The sequence below is a fragment of the Falco cherrug genome, chromosome 3 (assembly GCF_023634085.1).
Source record: "Falco cherrug isolate bFalChe1 chromosome 3, bFalChe1.pri, whole genome shotgun sequence".
Taxonomy (NCBI): Eukaryota; Metazoa; Chordata; class Aves; order Falconiformes; family Falconidae; genus Falco; species Falco cherrug.
Genome location: NC_073699.1, coordinates 4,747,793 through 4,774,408, shown reverse-complemented (window position 1 = coordinate 4,774,408; position 26,616 = coordinate 4,747,793). Strand labels below are relative to the sequence as shown.

At 42.1% G+C, this 26,616-nt stretch overlaps 1 protein-coding gene across 1 annotated transcript in view; it reads left to right on the top strand.

Moving 5' to 3' along the window:
* Positions 1-26,616, top strand: part of COL22A1 (collagen type XXII alpha 1 chain) — a 237,305-nt gene that overhangs the window by 67,925 nt on the left and 142,764 nt on the right. The window contains exons 4-5 of the mRNA XM_055706167.1: positions 2,793-2,867; positions 18,852-18,963. Of these exons, the coding sequence (XP_055562142.1) occupies positions 2,793-2,867; positions 18,852-18,963 (187 nt within the window). The remainder of the gene's footprint in view (positions 1-2,792; positions 2,868-18,851; positions 18,964-26,616) is intronic.

Sequence of the window (26,616 nt, the reverse complement as noted above, 5' to 3'; positions counted from 1 at the left end):
AAAGGTAATAAGAGATTTAAAGAACAGATCTGGAAGAAGAGAAAAATATTATTAACATTGACATTTCTGTTTTTTTGTGGCAACAGAGTTCTGCGTGAAGGCCAAGCACGTGAGTCTGCTGTACAATCCTGGTTCCAAACCAGGAGCTAAAACTAGGAAGATTTCACAAGCTCATACTTCCTTGCTAGGAAGCCATGGTTCTTTCTAATCGGACCTGGTGGAGGGTGTGTGATGCCATTAAAGACTGGAACGATAATTTATATATCTGTAGCTCAGACATTACCTCCCTGTTGCATGAAGAGGTGCACTGCTGTGTCTGAGCTGTTTTATTCTTCCCTGTGTATCTCTCAGGAGGCCTGGGCAGCAGAGGTGAATGACATTCTTGTGATTTTATTCATGCTTTCCATTTGTTTACTCTTTATTTGGGGACATTTTGCTCGTTTCGATTTCTTACATTCCTTATTTTACTGCATAGCCATACATCTTCCAGTTCTGAGACTGGGGCTCAGAAGTGCTGTTTCCTGCACTGACTCGGTGCCTGTAACAAAAAGAGCATTCCTTGTGAGCAAAGCCAGAATTTAAATGATCAGTATAACATCTGCACAGGGCTTCTGACACTTCTAAGCAAATCTTTTGTCAGTACAGCTTGGTTATGGATGGGAGTAAAGGTGGCCTAACTTTGGCTCTTGCAAGTCTTAACGGTTTAAAAAAAATTCAACTTATAAAGTTCACCTCACAGAGGAGAGGTTCCCTGTTGTGTTGGGAAGTTGTGGAGAACTCTGATGGAGGTGAACCTACCACATGATTTCACATGTCTAATGTTAAGATACAGGCAGGTTTGAGTGAAGTCTCCTGGCTTTCAAACCAACAGGCATCAGGGAGCAAAAGAGACCTCTGGTGAAAATTTACACAAAGTGACCATGTGCATCAATCAGTATTGATTCCTGGTGTGGTGAAAAAAAAATAAGTGACTACTCTGAATTTTATCTGTAGAAGCAGCAGCCCTAAAGATGATCCAACCAAAATCTGAAATGCCCTAGATAACACACACTTGCATGAGTAATCAGTCTCTGGCCTCCCTCACTGCTGCAGCAAAGGGGTGGCTGCGTGTGTTTGACTGGGTTTGATTTCTGTGTTGGCTGTTGGGGCTTCTGGCAATGGCTTTTACAGTCCCCATTCTCTCCACTGAGCTAACAGTGGCTCATCTGCAGCTGATAATCTGGACCGTAAATTCATTAGCACAATAAAGCAGGAAAATTATCTGATTTTATTGTTAGGCTTAACCAAACGTTGTGGAATATTGGTTTTTTTTACTCAGAGTCAGGAAGCAGAAGAGATAAAAGACCTGCTGGCAATGTCCTCAGAAAAGTAATTTTTATCTCATAATTTTGGATGTAGCTTCACAAACAATTCAAGGTAGACCTGCTGCAGAAAGTCTTCAGAGACTCCTGTGAGATTGTGCCCAGAATCGGTGAAGGCATTGCCTGGGCTTGTCTCCCCATCCCTTAGGGAGCAGTTGGCCCTTGCTGCTCCTTTACAAGCACAACACTTAGTGATACGGAAGAAATAAGGTACTAATAAATAATAAAATAATAAATAATAATAAAAAAAAACAGGTGGAGAGGGTGCCAAATACCACATGCATCAAGATGACTATTAGAACTGCAGAGAATATGTGTATTATCATGTGTGCAACTGGTCAAATAAAGGAATGGGACTCGCCTTTCCTCACCTGGTTGTTCTTTAGATCAGAGAAAGGGCATAAATGTGGGGCTGTGCAAGTGGTGAAAAGTCAGGAGTTCATTTTTATATTCTCATTAAACTGATTCCTTGAGCTATCTGTCCCTATTGTTTACAAGTGTGCAATTACCTATTGATCTGGGAAAACAAAGCATAAATAAATGCTACTTCAAAGATATGGCAGGAAAGAGGTGGATAGGTAGACAGTTCTCTGCAGAAAAGCATTTACCTGCAATTGTGTTGACACTAATGGGGAGCATGATAAATGCCTGAAAAAGGCTGGGTATTTTCATTACTTTTTTGAAACCGGTGTGTAGGGGTGAATATTCTTCCAAGTTTTAATCATATTTAACTCTGCTTGCTGCTTGAACAGACTCAAGGAGCCGACACACAAATAGTCATGTTCCTGGAGGGGTGTTGACAGGGGGATCACACGTAGTACAGTAAGATATAGGAGAGTGGGCTTCGCTTTTTCTCTCTGGCACTGGCTTGTGACGAGACCTGGATGTGGCTAAAGTCACTTGATCGTTCTGTGCCCTGTATTCCCTTTCCTGCCTTAGCACTTCAGGTTTGAGGTTTTTCTGAGAAGAAGCCATCCTTTCTGAAAAGTTTGGGTGGCACCGCATTGTCACCTGGGCCTTCAGGACTTCCCTTCCGACCAATCTGAAAGTGGAATCTTACTCTGTATTTTCTTAAGTTTTTGTGACTTTCATGTGTATTTACAGACTGCTGAAAGAGAAAAACCTGGAGTGATGTCCTAGCTGAGGAAGAGGCTCTGGTCACCTATTCTGTTTGTCTTCTTGACTGACCAGTAAGCAAGAAGTGGTTAAAAACCAGGCATAGTGTATTGAGTCTCTTGCCCAGCATGTGGTTAGGGGGTAGGATAGAGGAAAGGTATTTAGGACATGCAAAGACTAGGAAGAGTATTATTGCTTTGGGAACCGTGTACAAGTGTTGGATAAACCCCAGGAGATCAGCCTTTGTTAGTTCCACAGCTTCCAAAACGATGTGTTTACTTGAGATAATTTTGTACTGGTTCTTTTGCTTTTCAGATGTCCTGTGTCCGAATGTCCATGTGGAAGGAGATCGATTCAAACATACCAGTGGGGGGACTGATGAGATTCCAGGTAAAGAGACACTATTCTGCTGTATTCTGGGAACTGAAATAGTATAACTGTACATTTCTAGTCTGACGTTCTGATTCATTACACCTTTACTAGCTGGCATTTTCTTATTCCAATACATATTCGGTAATGGAGAAGTATATTGGAAACTGCAGGGCTGGAAAAGTTATCTGTTGACAGTCAACAGCAAATTAATCATGAGCTTTCTTTTGATGTGATAACAAATTAAAAAGCCATTGGAGCTTAGTGTAGTAGATAGAGGAATTCAGTAAGTCTTGGAGATTACTTTTTTTTTTACCACTCCACATCTGGTGAGATTTAAATGTCTGTTTATTTGAGCTGTGATTCTTGTGGGATGTCCAAGCACAATTGTAATTACCACTGAAGAAATGCTTATATATGTCTATCTAAGAAGAAAAAAAAGAAAAGTAGTCCCAGGAAGAAATACCTTTTTTGGAAGTGCTGGTGAAAGATCAAAAGGAAAGCCAGTCTGGTGATATCTCTGCTTTTCTCTAAGTTCTGATATATCTTTCCACCCAGCTGAAGGACTTAATCTGTCAGATACACGCATGGGCTGTGCCTCTCTTCTAGCCCCCCAAGACTGAGCTGTTGGCAGAGAAAACCTGCCCATCAAGGATGTACTGGGAATATCTGTGACTGACCCAAGAACATAAGTCACTGCAGTGGGAGGCCAGAGGCTTTTCCGCAATTTGATTATGAGTAGAAATGGTCAAGGTTTGACAGCTCTGCTACTCCCTCGTTTCACTGGGGGATTTTCACCGCCTGCACAAAATTTCGGTTCCAACTGTGCTGTCTGTAGGCAGCTTATTTTGGCTGCAGTCTGATTACATCTAGGCCTGCGATAATGCTGGGTAGTAACATCTTTTCTGGTTGTTAGACCCAAACTCATAATCCCCAAACACCCGTTTTCAACGGCTGTCTGTTGCTAGGTCTTGCATTAACCTGTTCTAACCGTCCTCCTGTCACCGGGCTGTGCGAACAGGAGTGCTATTCAGCAGATAACCCTGCTGATTCTGAATGAACCTGCTTACAGTGGAAGCTGCTGCTCAAAATGTGTAGGAGGATTGTGTCCCTCCCCAGACTATCATCTTCTATGTGATCATTTCCAGAAGAATGGAGTTGCAAAGGGCTGCCTATTTCTAGTTCACGTTTGTCTGAATTTTAATTCAAGTGTTAATTAATAGGCTCTGTGCTTTCATCTGACTTCACAAATGTATTTTCTGTTGTGTAGTGTAAAGAACAAGAATTCTACTTCAGGTCTGGCACAAAAGTTTTGAGTAGAGTGAGGTACAGATTCACATACACATGTATATTTAGATATGTGTATACATACACTTATGCTCTTCTGTAAATTTTGGACTTATTTTTCCTTTTTTTCTTCAAATCCCACTTCCCTCCTAAAAAGCCAGTCAATACTCAGTGTTTTAATTTAAAAGATTTTGCTCTCTTAGACCTGTAGACTAGTTCAAGTTGGAAGGGTCCTATGGAAATCGTCTGGTCCAACCTTGTACTCAAATCAGCTAGAACAGGTTGTTAGAACAGGTTGTTCAGAGTCTCGTATAGTTGGGTTTTGACTGTCTCAGATGGACATTCCACAGGTCCTCTGGGCGACTGTTCCAGTTTTGCCACTATCACACTGAATATTTTTTCCCCTAATATCTAAAAAGAATTTCATTTATTGCAACGTGTGTGTTCCGCTGGTTAAACAGATAGCATAGGACATTTATTTATTTGATATAGGGAACCTCTGTTCACTGTAAAGTTTAAACGTTCACTGTGCTGTGCAGTGACCTAATAACAAGATTGTTACAGCATTTAATTGAAGTGACATGTCTGGCCCCTCTCCACCAACACAAGAGGTTTTGTAGAAGGCTCCTGATTACTCCTGTATGATGAGACAACAACAATTTCTTTCTCTTCCTGTTCCTAGTGATTAGGAAAATGTATTCCTCTTCTCTAGAAAAAAAAATTGAATGGATATTCTGGGTCTGCTAAGGGTCATTGTGCTGCTGGAGATGGATCAGTATAGGACCAAAATGCTGTTTCACTCCTTATGTACACCTTACGTAGTCTATAGCATTTTCTGAAGACTCGGGGTCCCTGGATCCAATTCCAACAGAAAATCATTTCCTTCTCCCAGCTGAAGTAACTGGAAAATTTCTGTTAGCTTAAAGCGCTGCGTTTCCTCTGCCAAAAGACTGCGTTGTGCTGGTAGCTGTTGCTGAAAGGCTTTTCTGTTCTGCCCCAAAGAGGACTGCGCTTCAGTTTTGAGGAGCAGCCTGCCTCCTGCTCCCTCACACTTGCGAGAGCAGGTCAGCTCTGGGATTTCTGTGGATTCACCGGTGACAGCACTGAGGGGGAGGCTGTTCCTCTGCTACCCAGGTGCTCATATGTTCAATTATTTGAAGTTCACACCTGTGTCTTGTACTCCACCTGGAAGCTTAATGACAACCAAAATTCCTCGTGGCCCAGCAGGCTCCTAACACAGAACTTTATAGTGAACTGCATCTTGCACAAACTTCTTTCCAGATGGAAGCAAAGTGCAGCCTTATAGAGTGGAAGCTGCAGTAAATCTCATTTTGGAGGCAGGGAAGGCTGTACTAAAAGGAAAGACAGATTAAACGCCTCTTCCCTCTCTCAGACAGGGAAAAGATGTCAGAACTGAAGGTAAGAGGGACAAAAGTCTTTCTGCAGATTTTTTTTTCTTTTTATTGGGTGAAATGCACCAAGCAATCGTTTCACACAGAACATTAGAAATGCCAGCCCTTTCCTGTATACCCTACCTGCATACAAGTTACAGTGTGACCTGCTACCTTCAAGCGTGTGTCTGTAGTTAAGTGATTGTGAATTGAGTCACTCTGGATTAGTAGAAGAAAAAACAGAAGCTAAATCATAAAATGAGCTATAAAAGGACAAACTTTGGGAGATCAAGGGAACCAATGGTGTGACTGAGAGGTGGAAGATGCGTGGGATTCCATTAAGTCGCAGGCTGAGAGTAGGGGTGAGGGTAGGGAGGATGGCTTCATGCATAATCAAATGAATATCTGCATGAAAAACCACATTATGAGTTGGAGAAGAGCCAAAAGAATAAATGTGATATTTTCCTTTTAAAAGACAGGTGATTATTTTTTTTCTTTAGGGAAAACAAATGAAGTAAATCTCATCTATCTGGACTTCAGCAGGCATTTGTTGGAGTACTGTATTGAAAGTCACAGCTAAAGTGAAAAACAATATAGATTAATAAATGTTGTAAAGTGAGCCAGAAACTGTCTAGCAGGGAGATAATGATGAATTTTCTAGGAAAGGGAATAACAAACCAGAGGACAGACAGTGGAGGACAGACGGTGGTGGACCTCCTCAGGGTCTTTGTGAGTTTCTACTATATAGATTGGGATCAGAATATCCTTGAAGGATGAACTGGTTTGCCTCAGAAACCTGGGCGTTTTCCCAACCGACTTGGGACTATTAGTTTAAAAGGTTTGTTATGGTACATACGGATTAATAACAGGACTTTGTGCTATAAACTTGTACTCTGAAAACTGATGATGTCTTAGCAGATGTTTGTGAGTCACGGTGCTGCACAGCTGGGGAAAAAGGCAAAGGTCATTAGTGGATAAGGTAAAGCAGGTCTTTTAGAGATAGGGAAGAATTCCTGAGAGTGGACAGGCCTTTAGTTACAGCTTATCTAGAAAAGTGTGCTCAGACCTCCTTAGCCCAGGAAAGACAGATTCAGCCTTGAGGAGCTATTAGTGTGTTCAGCAACCAGAGAGGCTATTTTTAAACAGGAGATTAAAAAACTGGGTTTGGTTAATCTTTTAGTGTACAGGTGGAAAGGGGAGATACTATTGCTTTCTGCAAATAGATCAGGGGAATAGCAGGAGGGCGATAGGGGAATCACTCAAGCTAAAGGACAAAGAATGTAAGAAGAAAAGGATATCGACTGTTTAGGAGATACATTCAAGACACTACAAGAAGGTTTCAAACTGTCAGAGATATGAAGTACTGGAACAAGCGGTGAAGTAGTAGAAATGGAGACAAATAAACAGCGATGGATGGTCAGAAGTCCTCTCAATAGCAGAGGACTGTAGTCTATGACCCTCTAGTATCATAGCACTTAAATAAAAAATGCCTAGCTGTAGCATTCAGTAAGGCCTGCCACAGTGAAATAGCATTGTATGAGGTAGGAATATACAGGCAGCTTTACTTCTGATACAAATTTTTGGTGGTAAAGTGGCATCTGCTTAACAGGTCATAACATGTAAATTCAGAATATAAATTTTTCTGCGTGCATTAGAAATCACACAGGGAATTTTGAAAGAAAGCAAAAAAGCTGGTTAGAATACCAGGATAAACACTGTTTCTCTTCCAGAAAGTCTGATATTTTAAAGCAATGCTTGATGGTACTTTAAACAAAGTTCTCACAGCATCCTTGTGGGTACCATGAAGGTTTTTTATTGAGTAGAGAAATGAAGACATAAGAGGGTTTAACTCATCTGCCCTGAAGTATTCAAAATAAAACCTCAGTTGTGATGCTTCATACCTCTTATGTTGCTGAATTGTCACTTTGGTTCCATCAGCATTTAACAAAGGATCATGGCTTACTATTAATCACGACCAGACAGGAGAACACAATGATAACATTTTGCATTGTGAAGATGTGCCCCTTGTGTATTTTTATGAACCATTATATTGCACTGAAGCAACACATGAAAGTTATTGAAAATGAATTATTATTCTTGAGGTTTTAAAACTTCACATTTAAATTATTTGTATTTTAAACTAGACCTGCAGGACATGGGATTTGATTGCAGAAATTTGGATGATCCTTAGTATTAAAAATGGGCTGAGCTCTAGTTCTCAACACTATCCACCAACGGAGATAATATTCCTCAACAGATACTGACTGCGCTTTTCAGAGGGCATCTGCCACAGGAGTAAAGAAAGACCTGCAATGGTTTCCATAAAGTGCTGAGAAAAATTAACCCTGGGAAGGGATATTTCCAACCCCCAGATCACACTATACATCCCACGCTGGATGGTGTTAAGGGAGCAAGGACGGAACATAAAAGCCCTGACACTAACTCCTAAGTAGCCACACAGGCTGTATGTATGAATAACAGCAGAAATCACATTATGGGTTGTACCACAGATTAACCTCAGCCTCTAACTCTCTTCCCTGTCTCAGAAACCTCCATGCGCAAACGAGCAAAATGCCAGTATATTTATGACCTCTGTGTTTTTCTGTAGCTCTATAAAAGATTTTGGGCACTTTACGATGGAGGCCCTGGTTGTAAAGCCAGTACCCTACAATTATAGACGGCAGTGTCTGTGTTTAACTGTCAGTATGTCTCCAGTGTCCTGCAGTTTGCAGCACAGGGTTCACATTCCAGACATGCCGGTGACTCACTAGCTAATTACAATATCCCTGGGACTATTTATATTTGCCCACTAAAACACGTGGTAGCAGGAGAAAATTGGAGTGTCCTGGCTGTTGAACCTGCAGGACAAGCACATTAGACCAATGTCCTCCCAGGGACAACAGTGGTTTTGTGGTGCCTGTGTGATGGGCATATTGCCCTCTTTGCACTTGGCAGTCTGTATTGTCCCTCTCACAGGCTCCTTGGGAAGCCCTGAGAGGCAAGTGGAAAATCCATGAATAGCTGCAGAGATTTGTAACGGATCACTGTCTTCAGACAGTAGCTGCACAGACATGGTGCTCACCAGCAGACTGTCACAGCACTCTCCAAACTAGCCGGCTGCAACAAGGTCTTTTTACCATCTCATACCAGCACACTCTTCATGCCAGTCCCTCTGCTGCCCTCTCCTTGCCCCTCCTCACCCAGGGTAGGCTCGCACTCTCTCTGTCTTTTCTCTCTGCTTCTTCCTGCTCTCTCTTCTTTGGCTGCCCAACATCTTAACTTAATCAGCCACAGCCGCACCTTATCAACATCAGCCAACCCACCGCCCCTGAAGCCAGCCCACAGCTGGATATTATCAATGCTAATTAACCCAGCTTCATTCCTCTACAAAAGACTGCACATACACAGGGATGGTGAAGCTAGCTATTTGTGTGGGTGCCAGCTGCTCTCCTCTCCATCCTCAAGCTTATACCCATAGAGGTAGGACTGGATGCAGCTCTGACATGCATGGGACATGAGGTGGAAGGTTGAAGCTTTGCTGTGTCGTGGCACAGTTGCTTTGCTGTCATGGTTTTCACTGCCCTGTCACTAGGTAATGATAATGGTGGTAGGGGTCAGGGGTTCTCGTTGCCTCCTCCCGCACACGCTTGCCCTAGGAAGCTGCCCATACAGAATTTCATTGAGAGTAATTAGCACTGCCTTGAGTGCTAATGTTCTACATTCTCTAAGGATCTGGAGAGTTGAATTTGAAACCGGGTTCCTGAGCTACATACATCTGGCTGTAGCTGCTGTATCTCCATGAGAAATAAATAGGGAAAATAACAGCTGACCCGTGGTTGCAAGAGTCAGTTCAGTCTCCTGTGAGCTGGAGGAAATGGCTGGAACTGTGCTGTGGGGTGGATTTGTCTGGGCTGGTAGATGTGATACCTTCAGTGCAGGTGACCTTAGCAAGCTCCTTTTGACTTTGTTTTCTAGGAGTCTATGTGTTGTACACCAGCTAATCTCAGCACTATAGCCTAGATCATGGCACTTCAATGTCTCTGAAGTTTTTCAGAGGTTGCCAAACAATTCACCCATGTTCAAGGACTCCAAGAAAACCACGTCAAGCAGGCAAATAGTTACTAATAAGTCACCTGTGAGTACAGATCTAAGTGTACATCTAAGTGTAGCTGCTGCAGTCCTATGGGCTGGCTTTAACCTGTGCATTAGATGTGCAATGTTGCATGCCTGGTGTCCAGCGCCCCCGGTTACCCAGTGTGGGGACCTGTGGTGGTTTCTTTTCAGTTTATGTGCCAAGGAATTTCCCTTCTACAGAAACTAAAGAATTGGGAAGTGAAAATTTACAGTCACCCCAATGGCAGGTAGGGTGTCACCAGAATGTGCATCTTATAAGACAGATGGGGACAGACTTTTTAGTAGGGTCTGTAGAGACAGGACAAGGGGTAATGATTTTAAACTGAAAGAGGGTAGATATAGATTAGACATTAAGAAGAAATTCTTTGCTATGAGGGTGGTGAGACACTGGCCCAGGCTGCCCAGAGCAGCTGTGGATGCCCCATCCCTGGAAGTATTCAAGGCCAGGCTGGACGGGGCTTTGAGCAACCCGGTCTAGTGGCAGGTGTCCCTGCCCGTGGCAGGGGGTTGGTACTAGGTGATCTTTAAGGTCCCTTTAGACTCAAACCATTCTATGATTCTATGATCTGGACTAGGAGCCCGGAAACACTCAAGTATCCAGCAAAATATGCATAACCACACTGTCACCAGCAGAGCTGGGACGAGTTCTTTGAATAAAAACTCCATGTTATAAATTAATCTTTTTCCTAATATGCTCAGAGATATAGCTAGTACCCAACATCATGGATCTCAGTGGACTTCTGACACTGTGAATAATGTGACCGATGCTAGGCATCAGGTACCTTGGAGCAGGTAGCTTAGCTGAGCTGCTCAAAGACATCAAGAAACATGGAGAAAGAATGGGGGAACTATTTTGGAATCTGCTATTGCAAGCAAAAAAATGATAACAGCTGAGCGGTCCATGCGAAAGTCTTCACCTGGTCTGAATCCCAGTGTCATGGTTTAACCCCAGGCAGTAACTAGGCACCACGCAGCCGCTCGCTCACTCCCCCTCACCCAGAGGGATGGGGAGGAGAATTGGAAAGGAATGTAAAACTCAAGGGTTGAGATAAAAACAATTGAAATAGAATAAAAATGAAAGAACAATAATAAAAATAATAACAATAATGGTTATAATGAAAAGGATGGAGAAGGGGAGAGGAGTCCAATCCAAAGTGAAGGGACACAAGAAACCAAGTGATGCACAGTACAGCTGCTCACCGCCCACTGACTGATGCCCAGCCAGTCCCTGAGCTGAGATCCACAGGCCCTGGCTGACCCCCCCCAGTTTATATACCAAGCATGACATCCCATGGTATGGCATACCTCTCTGGCTGGTTTGGGTCAGCTGTCCTGGCTGTGTCCCCTCCCAATTCTTTGTGCCCCTCCAGCCATCTTGCTGGCAAGGCCTGAGAAACTGAAGAGTCCTTGAGTTAATATAAACATCTCATAGCAACCACTAAAACCATCAGTGTGCTATCAGCATTATTCTCATCCTAAATCCAAAACACAGCACTAGGTACTAAGAAGAAAATTAATTCTATCCCAGCCAAAACCAGGACACCCATCAGTGACAAATTTTGACTTCTGTGTTCAATTAAAAGACTTAACAAGGGTTAACCATGCAGAGAAATCTACATGAAGTATTCAGATCTACCTGCACATTAAAAGAAAAAAAAAAGAATAAAAATAAATCTATCCCTAAAGGCTTTTTTTTTAAAAAAAAAACCCTACTACTGTTGGCTTTCTCCCAGAAGTTAAACAAGGCAGGATTTTTTCTTATTCCAGTGCTTTTGAGGTTGATGAAAAGGAAATGAATTCAACTTTTCACTATTCATAGCCCAAGAAGCAACCAATTTGTTGGCTGTAAAAGGACTAATAGACTGTCTGAACATGAGGTACTTCTAGATAATTCTTGGTCCAAATTTTTTAGATTAATTCTACTTCAGAAAGAGTTTACTGCAAAAAAAAGGGCCTGGAGAAACTATCCCATAGAGTCTTCATCAGTGCAAGCTTTCTGGCCATTGTGCACACATGATGGGAAGGACACGCATATACAATTTCAGTAAACTCCTCCCAATTCTTGGAGTTAAATCAGTCTGATGTGAATGCTGACGACAGATGTGGCCAGATTTTGGTACACCTGTAGGTCTAACCTGGTTTGTACTGATTATCTGGCATAAAGCAACCACCAGATCTCTTAGAGACCAGTCTCTACCTGCTTTCGTATCAGGCTTTGCTCATAGCACCTAAAATTAATAGGAATATATTTATTTTCATGAATAACATATTTGTGGGGCTTTCCTGTAGCCCAGATAGTAGCATTACAAGGAGAATATAGCAGGTTATGTTTTAGTAAGGTGTTTCTCCTCAAATACCTTTTCTTACCCTAACAATAATACTAGTCTGTTGTATGAGCAAGCAGTAGGATTTGTTTCATCAGTCCTTCCACTCTGGTCTATAAACACTTATCTGCTGTTCTTTGTGTTCTCAGCTATATGCGTAGAGTCCTCTTGGGTGCTACCAACAAAACCTTTATTCAAATAAGTGTAGGTTGCTCCCCACTGCTATCCCAAGCGATGAGTTTGCAGTTATGCCATTGTATGGCTTTCCAGAGGAACACAGAACACCTTAACACCTGAGGAACTCAAAAGAGGACTTCAAAATAGAGGAACTAATTAAAATCAGAACCTAATACAAATAGTCCTGGTACGTTCAGCTGGTGCAAGCCTATCTGGCATGTAAGGACATCAAAGGAATAATGAACTCGGTTTAATCTTGTAAATCACTGGAGCAGGAAAGGAGCTGAAAGAGGGCTCATGGCACTAAGCCAGATGTCCATCACTGAGAAAATGGAGAATGACTTCAACACAGAAAAGACTTCAGTAATGAGGCAAAGAGTTCAGTGTAAAAACCAGCTTTCAGTGTTGGTCAATATGCCACTTGCAACTGTCCAAAAACTGAGAGGGAAATGGGTAAGAGAGAATGAGCAGACTGATGCAGCTAAACAGAACATAAAGTGGAGTGTTGTTAACGTGAGATCAGGTGTTGAAAGGTGCTGCCTCAGAGGCAGCTGCTGTGGGCTTGTATTTATTTCTTGGTTTTGCAGCAGGCGGGGGGTTAGATGGCGACAGCCCTTTCCACCAGGTGGGATGGCTGTAGCTGTGTATTTGTGCATTTGCTTGTGCTTTTGTCCTCTCTCTCATACTGTCTCTTTGGCCTAATTTTTTTATTGGTTTTATAGCCTTTTTATTTTTCCTGAAGTGTTGTGTTATCTTTGCTGTGTGAGGGTACCAAATACTGTATCTGTCCCCTCTGCTTTTGACTGAAGCTTTAGGCTGATGTTTCTGACACAGAGTGGTCCCAGAGTTCAGCCTGGTGACTGCCTGCTCACCTGCCTCGCTGCCTCTCCAAGCTTCCTCCTTTTTGAGGTATAACTCTGTTACATACCTCAAGAATGGTTTCTGCTTCTCATAATCCCAAATGTGGATTCGTGCTTGAGCTGAGATCAAGCTCTTTTTGTGGTCTGCATGAGACTCTCGCGGTTTGCTCCTTCGCTGGGGCCAAGGAAAAGCAGAAATTGTCTCCCCATGATGCAGAGGAAGCAAACCAGCATCAGTAAACCAACAGCCTGAGTGGTGGCATCATGTACCAGGGGTAAATCTGGTTTATAAATTTTTAAAAATGACACCATCTAAAGTGTCCTCTAAACTACTTTATGGAATATCACCTGGAAGGTAGTAGGCTTCATGCTTGTGTAAGAGCTGTTCCTTGTGCTTCAACAAAGCCTCATTATTAACTTAAGCTCTTAGCTGTTCGCCTCACTGAAACCTGGTGGATCTGGTGAGAAGTCAGGCCAGCCTGAAGTGCTGCTTAAATCCCAACTAATAACATCTGTGGAAACCAAAGTCAATTAGTTAATAGCAAGAACCTTTTTAAAATGCTCTCAAATCTTTTTAGTCTGTAGGCTTTAGAAAATTTTTATAGCTCCAAAATCCCCTTGCAAGCTGCTTGTAAAATATAACAAATTAATATATCTGATGACTTGTGCAACCCCTTTAGTCATCCCCACCCTACTTCATGCAGGGCTTGTGAGCAACCGGTAAATCCCTCTGGTTTGTTCCTCCAGAGGTTCAGTCTTTCATGCCTTGGGAATAAGTCAGATAACCACTGCTGCCTGATGCTGCTGAATCAAACTGTTGAGCTGGGAGTGCTGGATGTGGGGTGAATTATCCATGCAGAAAATAAGCTGCTCCTTTTTTTGTCTTTGCTGGAGAGGTGAACTAGAATTGAATAAAACTGTGCAAGAAGAGAGAATTCTTATCCGTTGTGTCTTTGGAAATTACTTCTTTTGACAGCCAGAGATGGTTGAAAAAAATTAGTCCCATGAAAGATTTTCTTTCAAACTCCTTTTTACAATCATCCACAATGAGACAGGTCTAAACAGTACCTGAGCTGCAGGACTCTGACCTTCCCTGTTGTCTGGATTGCCATGAGCAAACAAGCAGCACCTGTGTGCCCCACAGGGATGCTGGAACAATATGAAGATTGTGTCTGGCTTCTTTGACATTGACCCCAGTGTTGTCATCGTAGACAGCTCACCAACCTAAGCAGCTGGCCATCAAGAAAGAGGAGAAGCACTTTCTGACTGCCTCCTGCCAGCGTGCCAGCAAGGCTAGGACACTGAAGGATGAGAGCATCAGTGTGCACCTCACCTCCTCCTAAATACTGCTTCTTGTCACCAGATGAAACTGTGGTTGGGGCAGTGATATACTGGTAGAGATGAGGGTAATCTTGATGTTGTGGAAGAGCCTTGAAGACAGAGGCTTCAGTGAGCTCTTAAAAATACCCCTAAAATCTGATACTCACACAGATTTCCTTCCCTGTGGAGAAAGGAATGTCAGGAACAGCAAAAATGCTGTAGCAGATGATGGCTACTGTAACAACAGCAGCAACATATGCTGAATAAAGTAGTAAGTCTCTCCTTCAGGATCTGGACACTTCTATCTCATCCCTGAATTGAGACATATCTTTTCTGTCCAGAAATAGCTGTTTTCAGCCTAGAGCATTGTGGAAGATAAAGATGCCAAAGGTTTAGATACAGTAGAAGAAAAATAAGCCTCATTTACACCCTGGCTTCAAGTAACTAATTGCCAGACACAGCTGGTTAAATGCACTATTTAACTTTAGGATGTGGTATTATGACATATTTTTCCTGTAATTTTTAAAGTATGTATTAGCACAGAAAGTGACTAAGGTAATAAAAATGAGGGCTCTTTATAGCAGTAATAGCCTTGCACACCGTGCTGGATGACTTGAAAGGGTTGCTGAGGACCTAGTGAGCACACAGGCTTTTCCTTGTGAACACAGGCAATCCATGAAAGCTTAACTTTCAAGACTGCAGAAGTGTTAGGCAACAAAATTGATAAGATCATGTATTTGCTGAAATGCTCTCAAGTGATACTGTTCTTCCTAGGAAATTATACACTGCACTAGTCTACCATAAAGTTTATTGCATGGACCTCTCTCCAGTAAAAGTGAAATACGTTATTTTATCACAGGCAATACAGATTGCTATTTTTAGAAGTCTCAGAGAACCGGCAGCTGATAGCAACCTCCCTGACCTTGGCTATTGGTGATACTCCATCAATGCATTGAACTGGGCTGATAATTTTAAGCAAAACTAGAGTATGGAGCGTTTCCTGCAAAAGCTGCTTTGTTTTATATTTAGTGCTTGTGTCTGGAAATCCTCCATAAGGAATATATTCTGGACACATCACTTGAGTCTCTGATGTCCAGTGCCTTTCCTGATTCCTTTCTTACCTGCTTTCCACATTCCCCTCCAGGCTGCTGTCTCACCACAGACTTTCACAATTAGAAGCAACCCAGTGGTCGGCCCTGTGAGTGTTAATCTTGGGCTCCTGGCAATGCAAGGCAGGAGACTTTTCTCAGAAGGTTTCTTCAGGCTAAAGAAGTTAATGGCTTTGTCTTACTTTGAAAAGACTTTCCAAATGTGCACACTGCTGTGTTTTCTGGCTATTCAAACTTCCCTTTGTTGCTCTGGTTTTCTAGGTTTGGGTACTTTTTTATTTTCGGTTGTTTGGGGTTTTTTTTGCCCCTGAGCACAGGAAAGACAGGAAAATCTTAACACGCACACTAGCTGCCACCATGCTATCCAGATCAGATCTTTAATGGAGCCAGGCAGAAATCCAGCTCATACTCAGGGCAACCAACCATGGCCCCTTTAGTCTGGTCTTGAAATAATTATCTGGAAACAAACATCATAACACTACTGGACAAGAACAGAGCTCTTTGTTCATCCTTTGGCCACACTTTAGGGTGTGGTTGGGTGCAGTGTGGGCATCTTTCCTGGAAAAGAGAATCTGGTTGGCATATTAGTTAGATAATGTAGAAATTGTCCAGCGCCAAGTTTTGCCATCTTGTCCATGTAACAGGCAGAGTATATTTTCTGATTCTGGAAAAATGGGCTGGTTCCTGTAAGGGAGTTATTATTCGCAAGTAAAGACATTCGGCTGATTTGATCAGCAGAGCAGTGCATAAGAAATTGCTTTTCAAGCCAAGTATGCTGTTAGGAATCTGAGCTTCTCTTTCAGGTCACTATTTTAATTTTAATGTTAATGGACTAGGGTGTGCTCCTTTTCAGAAGATGTAATCATGTTAGAGTTTCAGTGGCCCCATATTGTTTTAGTAGCTATAATGAAGTAGGAGGCTTATGATCAAAGAGCATTATTCATCTTATTAATTGCCAGATTTATGACATTAGTGATTAAATAGTTTATAAGCCATTTGGGAAACCACACCTGCCCTGGTACACAAAACCCCACCTTTTAAATCAAAACAGCTGGGACCAGGAAACTCTTGCCTTTCATCCTGAGGTTCAGCATGGAGCAATAGGTAACACTAGCTCTGTCCTTGCTGATTTAGGCAGGTATGTTCTTTACCTTCACTTGTGCAAAGAATTGGGAAAGTATGTGTAGGATCTCATTTTCCCTATGGCACTGGCAATATGGTCCCTCGTTGGTGGTGGAAGACCCAGTGATCAGCCCATATTTCTGCTATCACTCCAGCCCAGAAATGTTGTATGACAAACTTAATGGCCAGTAAGGTGTTTGGGGAAAGATCTAAGTGGGCTGTGTCCACTGCACTATTAGCAGCCAGCCAGTGCCAGGTGAAAAATCCTGTTCAACTACTGAAGACATGATTACAGCATAGCCAGTTTTTTTACATTAACGTTTTGGTTCAAGACTGAATTAAAAGCATTATGCTGTCTCCCTCACAATCCCAGCTCCAGTCCTAAAGTCAACAAGGGAACATACTCCATCCAAAGTGTTTCCAGGCACATTAAATAAACAAAATAATAATAATAAATAATTAAATGCTATATGTATTTTCTTGTCATTCAGCTGAAATAGTATTAGCACAAATTAATCAGGAAGCTTCCCTAGGTTTCTTCTTTCCTGTCCACCTGGACAGTCTGCCTTGACTAATTTCTCAGCTCAAATGATAACGTTTTGGGCTTGTTTGTTTTTTTCTCCCACTTAGAAATGGAATGGTATCTGTTTAAGGAGGCTCTTACCATGAATGGTCAGGATAATAAACTTAAGATATTGCTAGTCTGAATTCAAACATCTGCAACCTTTATTCAATCCTGATGGCTAAAGAGACAATGTAAATATAAGTCATGTGTGATTAGTTAACATATTTTTCCTCTTGACTTCTGCTTCATTCACTGCACAAAATGGATGGCATGCCCTACAAGTAGAATATATCTCACCCAACTTCAGCAGTCTGAAAATTACTCTCTGTACAGCTCCCTTTCTGCTGAATGGAAGGAGGTAGGCACTGCCAAAGAGTGATTCAGCCTGTCTGTAGGTAGGTCTGAGACAGGTGTGATGAGTTGTGCTCTTCGAGACTCCTGTATTTCTCTGCTGACCCACAAGGGAAATGAAGCAACCTGTATACATCAGATGTCTCCTCTTCAGACAGCTAGAATTAGGTGAGGTGCATCTCATCCTCGGCAGAGATCTTCATTCTTGAGTGTATGGCCTGATGCCATATTTTGTGTAATGCTACTGAAATCCTTCAGCAACCAGTGTTCCATAACCTTCACGGGCTTTGCTTGGCAATGGATTATCTAAGAGTGTAGGTTATCTCACCAGCTATTAGACCTTTAGTAGGTGAGGTTGAGCATGCTTAAGCTTTCTTTATGTTAATGGAGAGAAACATGCACTTTGGCATCTGTTTTAGTATATTAATCTTTCCCTAGAAGCCACCTGTATTTGACTCCCTGTGCCTAACTGAATGAGAGTCTTTGTTATTACCCTGTCTTGAGAGCTGACATTTAGCCAGATGAAGCCTGTGTGAAATGCTCTGTGAACATTAATTAGTTTGTTTCACAGCTCCTTCTAAGGAAAGTGGAGGCAATATCTGAACTTGACACAGAAGAAATTAATAGTGTGACTAAAACAAAACAATTTGCTGATTCTGAATGTGGACTCTGACACACCTAGGGCTTAACTTTCCTCTGGACCTGCATGGCATTTCTCAAAGAACAACCCTTCTTCATCCTTAATGAAAAATATATCAAGAAATTTACAGTTTGCGAATGCATAGCCTGAATAAGAAAAAATCCTATTATGATCTACCTGTGTGCTTCATCCAATCCTGAAAGCAAATGAGGTAGTCTAAGTTGGATGCCCCATCACTGGAAGTGCTGAAGGTCAAGTTTGATGGGGATTTGAGTAACAATCTTACCCAGTGAAAGGTGTCCCTGCCTATGGCAGGGATGTTGGACTAGATGATCTCTGAAGGTCCCTTCCAACCCAAACTGTTTTATGATTCCATGATTCTATGAATAAGTTTCAGTCTGCACCGAGGCATTTTTCTACATGTGGATTAATGAATTATACAGCATTTTCAGGGTGTTGTGGCAGTGCGACCAATAACTATTGATTTCTGGAGAACTCTGTTCTAGTCTTTCCAGGACTTGTTACAGTTTGAATTTATGCTTAGTTTTGAGATTTTGGACTAAGCAGATTAGACCATGCCGGAATTTTGTTCTGCCTTTTCCCAACAAGAGCAAGGTTAATCTCTGAAGTGTAGTGTTTGTGTGCTAAGATAGATAGCTAAGTACATTGAAGACATGGCCCACTGCCTGATCAATGTCTGGTATTTACACTTCCATTATGGACAGGATTTGACCTGATGGATTCGTTCAGCGTGAAACAGATTTTTGGAATGAAAGAAAATGGAATTCAGAGCGCCTATGTACGACTTGGAAGCTTCCCTGTTGTTCAAAAAACTGAGTGAGTACCCTGATTTTTCACTTTACTTCCATCCGAGCCTCTGCTTTATGTTATTTGGTTCCTCTAGGCTAACCTTGTAGTAGTTATTTAGTACCTGGACATATATTGCTGCTTTGATCAGCTCTTTCAGTTCTGCTGGCACAGAATTTATACATGGTCAGAAGCCTCCTCACCAGCTACAGGCTCCATACTGGTAGAGTGTGAGCTGCTTTTGGTGTATCTCAATGGCTGTGAAAAGCAGTATCAAGAAATTCATAGAACTTAGGACTTGATAAATAGCTTCTAAAAGGAATATTTGGTAGTACTCCCACTGAGATACATATTTGCTAATCACAAGAGACCAGTTAATAGCAGATGTTGTTATCAGTTAGCTAATATGGATTTTAGCCTTGTAAAAGAATGAGCAATTTTTAGTCCTGTGTCAACATGGATTCAGTCCTTGGAGCCTTTTATGACCTAAGGCTGCCAGCTGTGTCGTAGACTATCACAGCAGTTTGTCTTCGGGTTGTCACCTGAGTCCTGCTAGCATCAGGCTTGAAAAAAGCAAGTGCATAATTTCCCTGAGTAACCATGAGCCATTGATTGAATTGTCAATATTAACATTTTTACAGTAAATTTATCTATGCTGGTTTGAACTTCAGCTTAAGAAATCGATAGTAATTCTTTTCCTTCTTACAGATGAGGGGTTGTTATTTTTTATTCTGTTTTAGCTCTTTTACTCAGCTCACTGAATCTTTGAGACTGTCCTGTGACTTGCGTTTGCTTGATTTGACAATATTTTTTTTCATCCTGGAGCCAATCTGCATTGATTTGCCCTTCTCTGCTCCCCCTCTTTCTCCATATAAACACAGTCTTAAAAAAAATAAATATTAAAAATATGATGTACTACAAGGAAAACTGTTTGCTCTAAAGTCTGTAAATTATGTCAAATCTCAGGGTAAATAAATTCATGACCTGGGAGAAGGCCAGCCAACTAAAGACACCTGGTCTTGATAAGTAGTATATGTGTAACTGCTGCATGTGGGAAGGGGAATAAACCTATTTTGTTTGGCTCACAGCAGTCTCAGGGTAGAACCTCTGCTTGCTACAGCTTGTATCAGCTAGTGGTAGTGTGCTGCATCACTGTAAAGCATTACCACCAAGGCTACACAGAAAGAGGCCCTTGAAGTGTGGAGGTCCAGTTTGCACTTAAATTCTGGGCATGATGATCTACTGGATCTGAGTTCTGGGTGGTACTATGACAAATAGGACTAGTGCAATCATTGGGTGTATAAGCAGGATCTGTCAAGAGTGATATGACTGTCTCCATATCAGGCAACTCGGTCACCACTGCTGGGATGCTATGGCCAGTCCTTGTCTCCATAATTCAGTAGGTAGAAATGAAGTGAATGAAAGTTTAAAGAACTGTGAAGCAAGTCTAATAGTGAGAAGTTCAAGAAGTGCAGTGTAGTCACATAAGATTAAGAAGGGGCTAACAACTGAGGTGATCAATCTTTGCAAGAACCTTTGTGAAATCAGAGTTTAGTAAAGGGTCTTTGGTGCTAAGGGTAGTGGTAGACTGAAAGACTGGCTACTTGTTAATGACATCAAACCCAGCGTTCTTTTAACAATGAACATAATTAACCACCTGGAACAAGTTATCACAGATTACAGAGAGCTGCCCATTTGCACTCCTTTTTCAAATTAAGGGTTAAGTACTTTGTTGTTTCTGTTGTTGTTTACCCAGAAAGACTGCGGGAGCGAAGCCAGACCAACCAGCTATGATGACTTTCCATCAGCTCAGACTGCACCCATTTGTTTGTTTTTGTTTTTAAAATAAGTGGAATATTTTATTGCCCGGGAAAATTAGAAGTAAAACATTCTTAATTAGTAGACTGAAATGACTAAACTTCCTTTTGAATGATTTTCTGAAACATGGAATTAAAGAAGAATTTTTATATTTTCAGCCTTTTGTATATTAACTTCCATATTCCTGTGGTTTGGGAATGAACCCAAATGGCTGTAGCACCATGGAAGGTGTCTGCATATTTGGTTCATTTTAGCCTTTGGATATCAGGGTTCTGAGGTGGTGCGTATAGGGTCATTGCTCACAGAAAATGAAATCTTGTAAAGCTGCACAAAACTGATAACTGGAATAATAAACAAAACAAAAACATCTGTCCTGTCTTGAAGATAACCTCAAGCAACGTTTAGCAACTGATAATAGCATCTCATGATTAGATGCAAAATCATTAACTGAGTAATATATGTATTTCACTTTATTATCTGCATAAAGGATTTGTATCCTTTAAGCACTAGTACTTTTACAAAGTGCCAGCTTAACTGCCTGGGAAATGTGCCTACTCATCTTCCAACCTAGAGCCTACAACTATGAACTTTCTTCGTCTTTGTGGTGAGGCATCCTGTGATGGTTCTTGTGAGCAAGCAGACACAACAGCCAGGAACTTGGCCACAGTCAATGTCCTGGTTACTGAGGGACTTACAAGTCTTTCTAGCTGGCTGAGGACTGGTCCATAAACCTGGCTGGTGCTGCTCCTCACTCCTCAGGTAACTGGAGCCGTCCTACTGTTTGCTCATGGCTTCTCTGTGGATCTTCTGGCCAAAGCTGTGCCCCAGATTTCTGGTTCTGGGTACTCAGGCTTGTTTCTCATTTCTGTTGCCTTAGCTAATGCCAAGCTTTTATCTCACTATCTTGTTCTGTCCTCCGCCTATTTCTGCTAGTCCTGAATTCAAGGTCTTCCTCCTGGCCATGTGCATCCTTCAGTTTTCTCTTGCCTGGTCTGGTACCATCCTGGCTTGTTCCTCATCTCAGCTGCCACCTCACAGAACTTCCTGGTGCTTGGCCTAGCTTCTAGGCATAATCTCTTTACTCTTTATATTGGGACCATGTTGTCTTCCCCAGCTTCTGAGTCTTGGGTTGTTTTGGGCAGGTTTGGGTGTGTTTGTCTGGGGACTTTGTCTCCTGACATCATCTTGAACTTCAGTTACCTGCCTTGTGTTTCTCCATGAGCTCTTGCCCTGGTGTCATCGTTTGTTCTGCTCCACAGAGAGGAAAATTCTACACAAAGCTATCAAACCCTCCTACACTAAACACGAAACCTGTTGAATGCTTTCTTGTTCCTTACTTCTTCTCGAGCATGTATTTCATATGAGGAACAGCAGAGACAACTGTGATTATTCAGCTTGGAGAAGAGAAGGCTCAGGGGAGGATCTTATCCATGTGTATAAATACCTCATGGGAAGGAAGCTAAGAAGACGGAACCAGCATCTTCTCAGTGGTATCCATTCCCAGGACAAGAAGCAATGGGAACAAACTAAAACACTGAAATTCAGTCTAAACACAAAACCCCCCTTCTTTAGACTAGGTGATCTCAAGAGGTCCCTTACACTCTCAGCGATTCTGGGATTTGTAATTCAATGCTGTACCCTCTCCCACTCTCTGCCAGTCTTGTGTTTCCCTTTCCCACTCTCTTCCCAAAACAACAGCAAATGAGATTTAGGATAGACTTCTTCTGCAGCATGGAGGAGAGTGAAACACAGGAAGAAATTACCTGGAGGTTATATCCACTCCATAACTGAAGTTTCTGAAGTATGACCAAAAAACCATCTGTCAAGGATGGATGGGTGGATAAATGGGGTTGACTCTGTATTGTGACAATCCTTCTGTAGCCTTTTCTTTCCCTTTTTCCTTTTTTTTTTTTTTTTTTCCTTTGTCATTCTAAAAGCCTCTGGTGATGTGATGTGTATGGAAATGAACTGGCTTTCTCCAACCTTGTTTTGCAGACCTTAGTGAGTTACGTTTCGTATTAGTGGTTTTTCACTGTTGTAAAAGTGGTCAATTTTCCCAAATACACTAATTATGCCTTTCCTCACCAAATGCAGACACCCCATTAATTGTAACATTCAGCGTCTGAAATGAGAGCTGATAATCTTATTTTTCTCCATTGTGTTATTATTATAGATGTAGACCTTCATGCTGATTGTTACAGATGCAGACTCTTTTGCCAAACAAAAGTGTGTAAGAAGGAAACTGTATATTGAAAATGGGCAATGGCTAAAAGAGTATTCTTCCTGGTTATTATCATTATTTCTTTGTAGAAGTTGTGATTCGCCTGACCTTGTAGCTGGGTTAATTAACTCTTAGACTAACCTGCAGCACTGGGGGATTCTCTTGTCTTGGAGTTTTATAAGGCCGCTTCTGCAATCTATCCTGTTGTCAGAATTATAGACCAAGGAGCTGGCAGAGTGCTCCCTGTAGGTACCAGGCATCCAGCAAAGCTCCATAATATGGATCATCAGTTCAATTCAGCCTTGAGTGAAAGAAGGAAATAAAACATTTCTAGGGACAGCAGTTCCTGCCCTTGGATTCCTAAGTAAAGCTGAACTTCTAGGTGAAAATCACTGTTTAGTGAGGAAATAAATGAAAACTCATAAGCAAAGTTTTTGTTATTTATGCAGTAATGCATCTTTTAAAAATGCAGGAACCAAGGACTTCAGAAACAGCTTTTATCATATCTTCAGAGCAGTGAGAGTGTCTTTAGATTTGCTTTTGGCACGAAGCCTTTCTCTGTCGGGAACTTACAGCCAGTTCTTCAGCACCTTTAAAAATCAGTTGAAGGTGACACATAATACGTCATTATAGCTTTCTATCAGTTTAAATCTACCTGATGGGCCATTTGTCAGCCTGTATGTGATGACGTGTGGCCAGACTCACAACGATATTTAGGTACCTAACTCCCAGTTATTTCTGTGGGCATTAAGCCTCTGAAAAGCCTTTCTAAATTTAAGTTCACATGGTGATACTCCTGCTCCCAACTCAAAGGTATCAAGAAAGACCATCTTAGCACAGAGCCCAGCAGCTGGCTCGTCCAGATTTGGTTGTAGATTGTCAGGCCTAAGGCTCAGTGGGGTATCTTGGGGGGATTAATTTCAACCACATGCTCCTATAGCTCCCTGCTCAGCAAAGCAGTGATGCCGCAGTTACAGCCACTGCCTTCAGTTCGTACTTGGAACCAAGCACACCTGCATATCCAGAGTTGAAGAAACATTAGGGACAGGCAGCATTAAAACCCTGTGTCCTGCTGCTGTTGGTGTGATGTGATGACAGCAAATGTACTATGGAACAGGAAGAAAGTAAAGCACCCCCAGAGCTGTAACTCCACTGTCTTGTGCCGCCACTGGATTAAGTGAGGAACCATTTTTCTGCTTGATTTTTATTCATTAGGAGATGGTAGTTGGGGGTGGGCTGTAGCTGGGAGAGTAGTTCAGTAAGGCTGTCTGTGCCCAAAATTGAAATCTTAAAGGGTACGACAGAGAGAGAACTCATTAAATGCAGTTGTGATGGTGAAAATCAGTCGTGAGGGGTGAGTAACAGTAAATGCGCTAGGCATGTATGCTGAAATGACAGAATGTGAGGAGCTGAGCCACAGGGAAATGCCCCCACTGGCAGCACTTTCATGTAGAAGTGTCCATGTTGTTTTTTTTTTTTTTTTTTTTCCAGAGGATGGAGCACTAAGCAGTGCCTTTTAACTGTCAGCATTGCTATCTTGCTGGGGTTTCCTGGACAGCTGGAGGAAAATAGCCCAAACTGTCACTGATGTTAAAGGCTGAGGCATGCATCCTCTTCTTTGACAAACATGGACACGAGGAGTGTCCAAAGCCATTTTGACAGGAAATTTGCACTAAGGCACGTCAGTGGTGAAGGAGACCTGCTGGGGTGCCTTGTTGGGAGCACTGATGTGGCTGAGCTGAGTCTCTCTTGCCAAACACCCTGTAGGCTTTCTTGGTGGCTTTCAGTGCCCTAGGCATGCCAGTTGTGTACTGCATGGTGACTGCCACAAGAGTGACGATTGTGCTGTATGTGCCACGTGATGGCTCTCAAGATGATCTGTTCCATCACCTTCCCCGGCCCCGAGGTCGGGCTGACAGACCTGTAGTTCCCCGGATCCTCCTTCCTGCCCTTCTTGTAGGTGGGTGTCACACTGGCTAACCTCCAGTCTGCTGGGACCTCGCCTGTTAGAACAGCTAGTACCGAGAAGTGTGACAGCATTGTCTGCTCTCCTAGGGGAAGGATTTTGGAAAGGAGCTAGTGGGACCTTGGCTCAGTTTTCTCTTGTGTTGGAAGATTTCAGAAAGCACCTGTGTCCCCAATGTAAAAACCAGTTTATACTGGTGCGTAGCCTGCACAGGCATCTTGTACAGCAAAAGCCACAGTAGTGGATGAAACCACAGTGTTCTGAATTTTTAACTTGGCTAAAAAGATAAGAAATTCAAAGCACAGGTTAAAAGATGACTGAATATTTTGGCATTAGGAAAGACTGACTTTCAACCTGTGCTGTTATTGCTAAACAAAGTGTTCTGGAAATTCTGAGGGTTTTTTGCTTTAAACGCCATTAAAAGTCTCTAGTTTTGTGTGCCTTTGGCTGTGCCAGTTTCTGCGTAGTGATGGATTATGTCAAGTCTTCCTTAAAAGAATCTGTCTTCATTGTTTTGTTCTTCATTAATTGCTGCTGTTATGTTTTGTCTTCTAATGGGTGCTTATGCCTGACTGCTCAGATGTCTGGAAGCAAAGACATGATATTTAGGAAGGGTCTACTTAGGAACGATCAGAGGAGCGGGCTAGCTTGGGCAGGGGGAACAATGAAGGTAACTGGGACTCTTCAGCTGGGAAAAGAGAAGGGTTAGAGGCATTACAAACAAAGCTTGCAAAATCACGAATGGCGTAAACCCCAGAAAAATAATAGGTTTATTGTGCTGTCCCTTATAAGAACTGAGCTAGGTCCTAAACAAAAGGAGGCTCATTATACAGGGGGTAGAAGATCTATGTGATTCCTTGCCAAAGGACGTTGTGAAGGTACTAAGTTTACCTGAGTTCAAGGGGAGACTGAAGAAGTCCATGCCAGATAAATCCATAATAAATTATTAATATAGAAGTTGTAGTTCTCTCTGATTTGCTCCCTGGATCCCAAAGAGTTGGAGGTAGGAGGAATATGTTTGTTCTGTTCATTCTCATTCTTAGGTATCCAGTGACAAAATAATAATGATACTGGATTAGTTATCCCCTCTGTCTAGCCCTGCATACTCATGTTATAGTAGGTTCTTATGTCGAGGTCAGTCAAACAGTGCTGGTTTCGGTTACTTCAGACTTACACATGGATCACAGTGGAAATTTCTGCCTGATGTGTTTGCAGTGTTTGATTTGAGAAGGTTCTTCCGTTCTCCCAGGCCAAAGAACATCTTCCTGGACAGGCATGAGGTGTAGAGCCTGGTTTGGGGCAAATATTACAATATTTGTTGCTATAACTTGGTATGTTTATAGTGAGTTTCAGGTGTGCCTGCCCATTCTCATATGTCACAGGTCTCCAGTGCATCTGGAGAACACATTTACAGACTGCATGAACAGAAGCATCAAGTGAAATATAACTGTTTTGACATGATGGATACTAGACTGCAGATTTTCTCTGTTTCTTATTTAATATGAGAGCTTCACCACTGGAATGAAAAAGGGCTCCTCAAGGACAAAACCACCTGGAGGGCACAAGCTCATGTTCATCTCTCTACAGGCTGCCAAACACAGCAGATTTTGTAGGAACTATATGATACTTCTGGGAGGCATTGCTGGGACATGCACAGTTTTAGAAGTTCTGCTCTTTA